At 44.4% G+C, this 11,330-nt stretch overlaps 3 protein-coding genes across 3 annotated transcripts; all 3 read right to left on the reverse strand.

Moving 5' to 3' along the window:
- Positions 1-2,142: 2,142 nt before the first annotated feature.
- On the reverse strand, positions 2,143-6,829 carry LOC112050733 (mevalonate kinase). Its single transcript, XM_024089069.2, has 3 exons — positions 6,008-6,829; positions 2,661-2,848; positions 2,143-2,539 (listed from the first exon to the last, which is right to left on the reverse strand). Exons 1-3 carry the CDS (start codon positions 6,827-6,829, stop codon positions 2,323-2,325), a joined length of 1,227 nt encoding a protein of 408 aa, XP_023944837.2. The 3' UTR covers positions 2,143-2,322.
- Positions 6,799-10,783, reverse strand: LOC128198343 (bolA-like protein 2). Its single transcript, XM_052883276.1, has 2 exons — positions 10,585-10,783; positions 6,799-6,999 (listed from the first exon to the last, which is right to left on the reverse strand). The coding sequence occupies exons 1-2, from the start codon at positions 10,651-10,653 to the stop codon at positions 6,799-6,801; spliced, it is 270 nt and encodes an 89-aa protein (XP_052739236.1). The 5' UTR covers positions 10,654-10,783.
- Positions 8,792-10,599, reverse strand: LOC112050720 (dolichyl pyrophosphate Man9GlcNAc2 alpha-1,3-glucosyltransferase). Its single transcript, XM_024089057.2, has one exon. It carries the CDS (start codon positions 10,448-10,450, stop codon positions 8,852-8,854), a length of 1,599 nt encoding a protein of 532 aa, XP_023944825.2. The 5' UTR covers positions 10,451-10,599; the 3' UTR covers positions 8,792-8,851.
- Positions 10,784-11,330: the final 547 nt, after the last annotated feature.

Raw genomic sequence — 11,330 nt, forward strand, 5'->3', positions numbered from 1 at the left:
CTCATGTGCTGAGCCAGTGCGTAGTGCGTATGCATTAACAGGTAGCACAGGTACGATGTTATTTTTCACTTTTTTTTATTTATTTTTCTGTTTTAGTGTGTCCTAGCATAGGGAACGATAGCGCCACGGTAGTAGGTGCGGGCAATTTCGTTATTTTCATCTTAACACAAAATTACTAAACCGATTTTCATGAAAATTAAATGGGACCAATCTGGGAGTATACTGTTTCAAATAAAAAAAGAATTTTCAAAATTGGTTATAAAATGACGAAGTTATGAGATAACAAACATTAAAATAAACATACGCGTCGAATTGAGTAACTCCTCTTTTTTTTGAAGTCGGTAAAACAAATGAACCCCCCGGCCAAACATTTGACTGCCCACGTACAATATATACCCGCACATAAACAGTAACAAAAGTTATAAACAATTAAAGATTTTAAAACATGAGGGTTTTCAATAACGGAAATAAGTACGAAAGAACCCTTTGTTGTGAGAAGCAGCGGCTCCAGTAATGATTTTTTTTCGAGTATTAAATATTAATTTAGAAATTAACACAAAATAACATAGGTATTTAATCTTGACAATTGACACAACACAAACAATAAATGACCGCCAGGAAAGAAATCCTCAAGTTTCAAAGATATACTGTTATTGTTATTAATAAATAAAAATTATCAAAGTTATCTCACAAAGTTAATTTTAATTCATAAAATGTTGAGCACTTCTGACATAAAAACTCTTTGCTAAGATTTAAAAAGTACCGTTTGTTTTTACACGGACGATAAAGGTTGTATGTTACATTACGGCACGTGTGCATTTTACTTTACGGCACACGGGCGTAATGAGATACATTACGATATTGAAATTCTTGAAATATGCGATACTTTACGAGCAAATGTGTTATAAAGAATATTATTTTTTAATTATTATATTTACATACACACAATATATACTCGCGAAAAACATAATCCTTCTTGCTGTCGAGTATTACTACTATTCTCTAACGCCGTTCGTTTTGGAATTATTTCAATTATTGTAGACGCCCATTTTTTTAATCTTTAATTGTTTATATTTTTTGCAATTGTGCGGCAAAAATAAATGTATATTTAAATGTAATTTTTTTACAGATTTTCCATTTAAGAAGCAGTTAAAAATGTTTTGCTAATTAAACATGAGGAATTTCAGGATTATGTGGCGGAGTTCTCATTTCTATAATGAACCATAGACCACAAATGTAATGAGCACATTTTTCTATCCTGTAAATTAATTAGTGATACTCGGAAAGGCCATTGTCCAGCAGTGGACGTATGTCCAGCAGTGGACGTATGTCCAGCAGTGGACGTATGTCCAGCAGTGGACGTATGTCCAGCAGTGGACGTATGTCCAGCAGTGGACGTATGTCCAGCAGTGGACGTATGTCCAGCAGTGGACGAATGCAGGCTGTCGATGATTGTTGATGATGACTCGTAAATATCTCTAATACTGGAAAAACGTTGTAATGTGTTAACAGTTAACTTATTAGAAATAAGCTATTTTTTACATTATCTAATGTTTGTTTTCGGTAAATTATTCTCGTAGTTATATTAAAATGTTTTAGTTATGTATTGTTTAAATATGTATTTTTTGTTTACTTTTAATTTTGTGTTATAAAATAAATTTAGTTTAGTAACATAAGCATCATGTCATGTTACATTTATTTTTAGTTTGGTTTTTGCTTTTAGTTTAATTTTATGTCGCTTTGTGACTACGCATTTGGTACCTGCTGTGTACCGTGGAGTCACCTGTTCAAGGTTCTCAGCTGAATATCAGCGCTGTTTGTCCAATATTGCCTTGGTACATGGTACATGCAGCAATACTGAGCTGAATCCTCTTCCAAGGTTGTGCCGAATATGACATAGTGCTGTTCCGATGCTCAGACCAAGCGGTTTGAGTATCAGGCACTACAATAGTGATAAGGGATTAAGTTTTTTGAAATAAATGTTTTTTTTTCTTCTTTCTTTCTATATTCGAAAAGAGCACCTCAAAATCGATAAATATATCCATTTTTAATATTTCCGAGAAACTTTCAACGCAGAAATACCTATTCATTGATTGGACTACAAGGCTATAGAAGGGATCAACTTTAAATAGAAACAACTGATAGTAAAAAAAATCAATGTTATTAATAAGTTGTTATAAAAAGCACCCGCACACGAGCGCGCCTCCAGCTCGACCCCTCACCCTTCACCCTTCACCGCCCGCATATAGTTCACCCGCACCAAGAGTACAAGTTGCAACCCTAAACTACACGTCCGACTCGGTGGCAGAAGCGCCATTCGCGTTACGAGTCCGTCGCTTCGAGCGCGACGGGCTCGTCGGGCTCGTCGGACTCGTCGGACTCGTCGGGCTCGTCGGACTCGTCGGGCGTGTCGTGCACGCGCACGCCGTCGCCGCCCAGCAGCGTGTCGGTGACGAGGTAGCCGGCCGCCTCCAGCGCGTCGCGCAGCGCCCGCACGCGCGCCGCGTCGGCCGCGGGCGGCACCAGCACGATGGCGTACCTGCCGGCAACGAAGCTTGCGTCACGATCTCGGTGCGAGTGCGTCCGTCAGCTGTTACGGATGTCCATACAGTGAGAGCTGAGCTGTCGGCGTCAGTGCCGACCGCTAGCCCAGGGCTCACCCGCCGCCGCCGGCGCCGGTGAGCTTGGCGGCGAGTCCGTGCTCGGCCGCCAGCGCGCGCACGTGCTCCAGCGCGCGGTGCGACACGCCCAGCGCCGCCAGCAGGCAGTGGTTGGCGTCCCACAGCTCGCCCAGCGCCGCGTACCGCTCGCCCGAGCCGCCGGGCGCATCCGACAACTGCTGCAGCACCTGACGCAGCACCGTGTACCTTACTCTTTCCGCAGAAGAATCTTGTAAACATCTATACATATGAACATGACACATCGCACCCTCGGTGGCACAAGGGCACAATTGTCGACATTTGTGAAAATGAGTTAAGTAAAGTGTTTTAAAAATGTTCGTTAGACTGGTGACACGAAGGCACCCATTCGATTCAAACTACGCCAGTGAGAAGAAGTGCCTTTGTAATTTTTTTTATTTACTAACTCTCATTGGTCAGTTGCGCCGTGCGCCGCGAGCGAAGCAGTTAACATTTTGGAGTTCTAAAGTCATTACGTTAAAAATATCCTTTAATATTTTTATTTCTGGAGTGACAAAGACGCACCTCGTACATTTCGTCTTATTTCGATATAATTTATTGGCGGTACAAAGCCATTTCAGACAGTTGTTACTTTGTCTGTCCAATATTGTTATAACCTCTGTCGTTTGTATGCCTTATGCCGTTAAAGTGATGAACTATGATTTATTCTTAAACTTGAAGTTTTTATTTAATGATTTTAATTTTAATTTAATCAAAAATATATATACCATTGCATTAAAACTGACCAATATAAAAGCCATTTAAATATACCAAAGATTCAGAGACCATTAAAATATACCAGTACAAATGCAGCTACAAAACTAACAATTGGACAGAGGCTAAACGAATAGGTGGGCGGTATTCCAATACGACGGGTATTGGAATACCGCCCACCGGAAATTGAAGATATTCGTCAGTTGATTACCTATTTTATAGTTCCAAAGTTCTACGAACCTTTGAACGACAGCCTCAATTTTAAATTATAAAAATGCTTGTTATTATGTAAAGATTTGATTAAAATAAATAAAGACTGCTAAATCTTAATTGCTTATTAAGATTTAAGAAAAGACGATTATTGTTTTGGTTTTATTTATTGGTTTATTGTGAAAGACTGATTGTAATAAAGATTGTGGCGATGGTTGTTACAGTCAATGGTCTTATAAGCACAGTAAAACCCAGTAGTTGGACTTCATACTAGAGGTCGAAACGCGAGCTATACCAACGCACCTCGAACATGGGGTGATCGTGGGGTGAGGACAGACGCGACTGTGCCGCGGTGACGAACGCACGGTGTATTAGCAGAGTAAAGATTAATAATTTAAAAACTGCTGTTTTTACCATATTTTGCATTTTCGCTCGGTAACGGCTTATCTGTTTGACTTGAAACCTAAACACCAAAAGAATCGAAACCATCTTGTTGCTTGGGCATTAAAAGTTTTGCAACCCGTGGGTTAGATATTTTTATAAAGTTTGTATAATATTTTGTATTCTAAAAGCATAATTGAAAATTAAAAAGAAATATGAATAAATGCTTAAATAATAAAATTGTGTAAATAGGTAAATGACGAAAACAGTAATATAATATTAAATCATTATTTATTATAAGTACTACTACTAATACTTGTACAGAAAAAATGTTGTATAATAAAAATAACTTCTAGGAGTCTATATTTTTTAGCTTTATCTTTTTTTTATTTGTTCACATAGTGTGGAGGTAATACCTAGATGTCATCACCGAAATAAATATGTTTAAGAATACGACCAATCCTTCAAGGTAATTGACGTAGTATCAGCCTTAATTAAATAAACCAATCAAAAAACACGCATTTTTATTGATCGCTTCCCATTTTACTACAATTTACAAAGTATTTTATTTGTTTATATAAAAAAAGTATATTTACAATCACAAAACTAAATGGAAACACAAAGTTGGCAAATGTAATTAAAATGCTGCAGGCGGGCAGCCCTATCACATGTTTACGTGCCGCGCGGCTGTAGGTATTTATTTCGAAAATACGGCCGAGTTACTATACTGCTTGTATATCTTTACTGTGCTTATAGCGAGAAGCTTCGACCACCACCTTAAGAAGCTTTCGCTTATCTGTTGGATCAAGAGTCGGATACAGAAGGCAGTGATTGTTGAGACGGCGCGTATTGTGAGGAGGTTCCTCACTGTGGAGCCCAGACCACCGGTTGCTTGGGCACTCAAATGTCCCGCAGCGGGAGGGTTGAATTTTTTAAAATTTTTTAATAGTGTTTTGTATTTTATATTTATGATATTAACATTGTTAAAAATTAAAAAAAAGACTAATAAATATATGAAAAAAAAATTCAAGTATGGAAGTTTTTAGTTAGGTTTCCTATGTCTTTATTTTTAGTTTTTGATTCATTTTTAGAAACTGAATATGATCAAGATAAATAATGGAAGAAGGAAGGCTATATTATACTTTCAAAAAATTTAGGGATCCTTCCTGAAACTCCAGTAATGTAACCCAAGGTGTACAAAAGTTTTGTTTACATGGCGTGCGCTGCAAAAACTATTGATGTTAGAATAAAATAATGTACTAAAACTTTGCAGAACACATCATTTTCTACAAAAAATGTCGCGACAGCATATATTTATCTTCTATATTTTAGCAGATATAGTACCTTTTGTACTTTAATAAATTATTTAAATCTTATACTAAGGTTTACATCATTATTTACACAAGTAAACTTAAATCCTTATCAAAATAAATTACTTAATAATAAAGAGGATATTATAGAGATAAGATTTGCCTTTTACAGTATGTTAATTAGTCATATAGTTTCGGAGATAATACAAAATTTCTAAAAGACGCAATATTGCTCGTAGTTCCTGTTCCCGTAGGAGCACGGAGTAAAAACATAGCCTATGACACTCGCAAACAACTTAGCTTTCTATCGGTGAAAGAATTTTCAAAATCGGTTTTATAGATCCAGAGATTACCAAACCGATTTTGAAACCGATTGTGATACCAAACTGTACCTATCAACAATAGTGATCTATCAACACAAAGCTCAAACCACTGGAAGGATCGGGCTGAAATTTGGCAGGCAGGTAGATGTCATGACGAAGGCATCCGCTAATAAAGGATTTTGATCAATTCCACCCCCAAGGGGATAAAAGTTTGTATAAAACTTTGTCAATTTTAAACCGATTTAGCTGAAATTTTGCATAGAAATAGATTTTACTCTGGATTAACACATAGGCTACTTTACATCCGTGTATCGATGTACAAACATAAAAAAATCATAGCGGTCAACTTGAGAACCCCTCCTTCTTGAAGTCAGTTTAAAAGAGTACGTACCTCGAGCGCCGCGTCGGCCACGTGTCCGCAGGCCTGCAGCGTGGCGTCCACGGCGGCGGGCCAGCGCGCGCGCCGCTCGGCCACGCGCGCCACCTGCGCGCTCGTGCGCCGCGCCGCGCGCGTGTCCACCAGCAGCACGCGCAGCCGCACGCGCAGCGCCAGCGCGCGCGGCTCCTCGCCCCGCCGGAACGCCACCAGCCCGCCGAACGCGCTGGCCGCGTTGTCCACGCCCGACGGCGCGCCGTGCGCGATGCGCTCGCAGCTGAACGCCCACGCCGACACCAGCCGCGCGTCCGCCGCCGCGCCCGCGCGCAGCCGCAGCAGCGCCGCCGCCGCGCTCACCGCCAGCGCCGCCGAGCTGCCCGCGCCCGCGCCCACCGCCAGCTCGCTGCGCACGCTCACGCGCAGCGCGCCCGGCCCGTCCGGCGCGTCCGCCAGCACCGCCGCCGCCAGGTACAGCAGCGCGCGCGCCGCGTCCCGCTGCGCGCCGCCCCACGCGGCCGCGCGCGCCGCCAGCAGCTCGTCCACGGCGCGCAGCAGCCGCTCGTGGTCCAGGCGGCGCGGGTGCCGCCACGCGGCGCCCGCGTCGCGCGCCGCGCGCCACAGCCCCGCCGCCGGCACGCGCGCGTCCAGCGCCACGGCGGGCAGGCACAGGCGCACGCGCGCCGCGGCGGCGGGGCGGCGCGCGACGGTGGTGGCGGTGCGCAGGCCGAGGCAGGCGGCCAGCGCGCGGTGGCCGAACACGACGCTGTGCTCGCCGTGCAGCAGCACCTTGCCGGGCGCGGACGCGGTCACGGCGCCGGCGCCGGGCGCGCGCGCCATTGCGCCGCGGTGAGCGTGCGCTGCGAGAAGGCGTGCACGGCGCGCAGCTCGTCGCGCAGCGCGGCGTGCACGAGGCGCTGGCGCGCGAGCGGCGGCTTGCCCTCGAAGCGGTCGGACACGACGAGCGCCGAGAACTTGGCGCCGCAGCCGTCGCTCTCGTCCCTCACCTCCTGCACAGCGCACGACTCTCAACACGCTACACGCGTGACTCGGCCTCGACCTCGACTTAGCGTACGATTAGCGTTCGTTCTCCTTTTCTGTTTTATTTTGTATAATTTAGCTGTGATTTGGCATGTCTGTGACCTCCGACGTGTGCCGCTGTCACTGAGCGCACACCGAGCGCCCCTCCAGGAAGAACGAACGAACGTGACGCGAACAACAGCAGCCGTGCTCGGCGCGCGCGGACGGCCGCCGCTCACTGGCGACTGAGGCGAGTGCGAGTGCGGGCCGGGGCGCGGGCCGGGCGGGGTGCAGCAGTAGTGTCAGTCAGAGTCAGTGCCGAGTGCCGCTCGTCAGCAGCAGGCGTCACACGGTCGCCGTTGACTAATGAAACTTTAATTTTTTCTACTATGAAGTTACTTTTATAAGTTTAACTGGCGGATCCGGTCAGGCTTCGCTTTGACTACCTTAACCTGTTGTACTCCCACCCTACTCCTACCCACCCGAGCTACCACTACCCTACCCCTACACTAACGTCAATCAATTGTTTGCCTCCCCGGAACTTCTCCACTACCACTTGCCTTTTATTACGAACTAGCTGACGCCGCGCGTGTCACCTGAGGGTACTTATAGAATTATTTTTAGACTTTTTAAATTTTTCCCTTCGTAAGAACTATTCTCATACTTCAGGTATTCTAAAAAAAATAGCGAAATCGGTTTATCCGAGATTTACGCTTAGGAACATTCAAGATAAATTTTTATATTAGAGATACCAACCGTTTGTACGGAAAGGTTTTTTTTAGACTTTTTAAATTTTTCTCTCCATAAGAACCATCCTTGTACTTTAAAAAATATTCTAAAAAAAGAATTAGCGAAATTGGTTCAAGATTCATTTTTATATATACAGTGTCCCATAAATATAACCAATGGATAAAACGCAAATGATCCATACACCACCTCCAGCTTTGAATGCAATAATTATTTTTCTTTCATTAAGATGACCCAATTAAAAAAATTGTCCTGTAAAAAAATGTACCATTATTTTAAAAACTTGTACACTTATAGAGGTTTGTAAATTGGTTTAAAACTTGTGTCTATTCTTTGTATTTACTATGTTGCTGGTAAAATAGTATGCGAGGTGCTGAATTTTCAATACAAGAAAAAAAAAAAATAGTGTAAAATTCCAGAATTTCCCCATTTTCCTTCAAAATGTCTTACAATATCTGCCTTGCTTAAATTTACTGATGTAGTCATTTGTATTGAATTGTTATTAAGAAAAATAAATATAAATTACTCTCACTTAACAGATCTCTAGTACCTACCAGTACTGTGTGTGTCAAAATGCTTGTTTATTCAATGAATAGAGCATTTTACAGAATAAATTCTTCATAATCGTTATCAGCCAATTGAAATTGTCTATAACAAGTAGACAATCATTGTAGCAGAGCAGGGATGACCACATGACAACCATTTACTAATGTTGATGATGAGGACCAGGCATGGATAGAGGCAACAATGTCTCATAAAATAAACAGAGATGCCTCATCAATGAAATAGGTAAGAATTTGATACACTACAGATCTGTAAGTGTAATTAAAAAAACAATCTAGTTGAGGAGCATTGCTGCGACTGTACAGGGTACAGCACTGCACACGTGCACAATGTCAAGACATCATAATTATTATATTATGTTACTGTTAATCTTTTACCTTTGATCAGCTCATTCTTCTTTGTTTTATTTATACTCTATTATAGTCACTCAGCATTCTAATAAGGAAATTGGAGAGTAAAGTGAAAACCAAATTATAAAGAAAGAATAAAAATATATTTGGAACGTTTTGTGTATGGAGTGGTGTGCCGCGCTCAGTTCTTCTTCAGCTTGGGCTGCAGCGGCAGGCAGGTCGGCAGCTGCAGCTGGCTGTAGGTGAAGTAGGCCAGGAACCACACGAAGTGCAGGCACGAGTACACGGAGATGAGCAGCGGGAACAGGTCGGGGTACTGCGGAGGCGGCGCCACCAGCAGCGAGCCCAGCCCCAGCCAGAACATGCCTTGCAGGGAGAAGAAGAACAGCGTGCTGAACAGCTTCAGCACCACACGGTTGTGTTTCTGGATGTTGGCCACCGAGTACACCGTGTGGGCACTCAGGAAGCTGAGCACGCCCGTGCCGCGCTCCGATAGGTGCAGCGCCAGGCTGTAGAAGCTCACGTAGATGAGGCTGCAGCACAGGAAAGGCACCAACAGCCCGTCCTTCAGCAGCAGTGGCAGCATACTGAAAGTGGACACCAGGAGGAACCAGAATGACATGAAGGGGTCCTCCGGTAAGTAGAGGGTGACCGGGACGGCCACTAGCAGGATTGACTTCTCGTGGACTTGGTACGAGAAGAGGAAGAATGCCAATGACACATTCACCAAGCACAGGATAAACTTTTTTCTGTTGATTCTGAAGAAAAAGTCCAAGCAGGAGGGCAGGCATGCCACCAGTGTAGACAGAAGGCACGTCTGGACCATCTCCTCGTTGTTGTACACATACTTCAGTTTAATGAACACGTTGGCGGAGCACCACACGTTGGCCACTTTGTCCTCGAACACGCCTCTCTTCACCGGGAACAGTCGATGCAGGATCTGCAGCACGCCATCCCACGAATGAAGCAGTGGATACCACACTATCACGAATGTGCCAACGACTGTGAAGGCCAGCTTGACAAACCGCCGTAAGATGTGCGCCTTGCGGCCTTTGTTGGAGGTGCTCATGAAGCACTTCCTGAGCAAGTAGATGAAGAAGGCCAACGCGTGGTATAGCTCCATCTGTTTGTAGTTCAGCGCCAGCACAAACAGAGCCGTGGCCATTACATCTTTCTCGATGGCGACAATGAAGAAGGTGGCCCACAGGAACAGGCCCAGCGACACGCAGTTGTACTGGAAGTGGCCGTGGTCCACCAGCACCAGGCCGGGGTACAGCAGGCACAGCCCCGTGGCCAGGTCGGTGCGCTTGAACACGGAGCGCTCGGCGGCGGGCACCACGCGCTCCAGGTCGATGCACAGGCACAGCGCGGCCGTGAAGTAGAAGTACACGTCGCTGAGCAGCACGCTCCAGCGCATGAAGCTCTTGTGGCTGTCGCTCTCGTAGCCGCGCGACGCGAACAGGCGCACGGACTCGGGCTCCAGCCAGTCGGCCAGCAGGCCCAGCAGCAGGCTGTGGTAGGCGCTGAGCGGCGGGTAGTCCAGCCCCCAGTACTGCAGGTCGTTGTGCGTCGTGTTGCGGTACCAGTCGCGCGCCGGCGTGTGCAGCGTCACCTCCTGCCAGTGGCGCTGCGCCTCGAAGTCGCCGAACATGGGCGGCTTGCGGTGGCCGGAGTACGGGTACGCCGCCACGCAGCAGCGCACCAGCAGCGCCAGGCACAGGCCGGGCAGCAGCACGTACTTCGACACCGTGAACTTGTCGGGGTCCGCGCGCTTGGTCATGGCGCGTTACGCGAACACGAGCACGTGGTGATAACTAAATCCGTGACTGGTGAACAAACTAATCGATATCGCGAGTGGCGACTGGCGGCCACCTCAGTACGTATTCAATATAATATGACAGTTGGCACACTTACGACGTGAACGGCGTCCAATTCTTTGATGAGCTTCTCTTTGAGATATTCTTCTGTGTACACCATACTCATAAAAATGACTTTATTTTTTAGTAAAACTTTAACTATTTAAAACTTTAAATAAATTTATAGCATTATTTACTTTCAACCATAAACGTCAAATCAAATGAAGCCCAGTGGCAGTGTTGCCAGTTGGGTCTTGTGAGAAGTTACTTGAAATATTAAAAAAAGTAACCTTTTTGTGTAAAAAGTAACCTTGTCACTAACTACACTTGCTTTTTGCGTTCCACAGCATGGCTAAACCACCATTAAAACCGGGGCTAAAGTAATTTTGTTTTTTTTTTTAATATCTGTCTGTTACGAATACTAGCGAAGCACTAAATTACTATAAACCGAAGGACATTTTACTCATTAATAGAATCATCTTAAGTAAGATGTTTGCCTTTTCCTCATGGGATAAAAAAAATAAAATAAAATTAAAGAGCAAGAATTTAAAAAACAATATTGCTGTGAAATTTCTTAAAAAATCAAGTATGAATTATTAAATTCATACTTGATTTTGAAATTCAATGTGACTCAAACTTCAACTTTCATAATTCGCAACGTCAAATTATTGTAACGTCTTCATTTATAGTGAGAATTTTGACCTTAATTTGAATATGGAACAAAAAGGAAACACCTCGTATACGTATCGTATAGATCTGTTCAGCCCAGGAAAGGTATTAAAATTTAATAGAATGTTAGTTGTA

Source organism: Bicyclus anynana, chromosome 8 (genome assembly GCF_947172395.1).
Source record: "Bicyclus anynana chromosome 8, ilBicAnyn1.1, whole genome shotgun sequence".
Classification (NCBI taxonomy): Eukaryota; Metazoa; Arthropoda; class Insecta; order Lepidoptera; family Nymphalidae; genus Bicyclus; species Bicyclus anynana.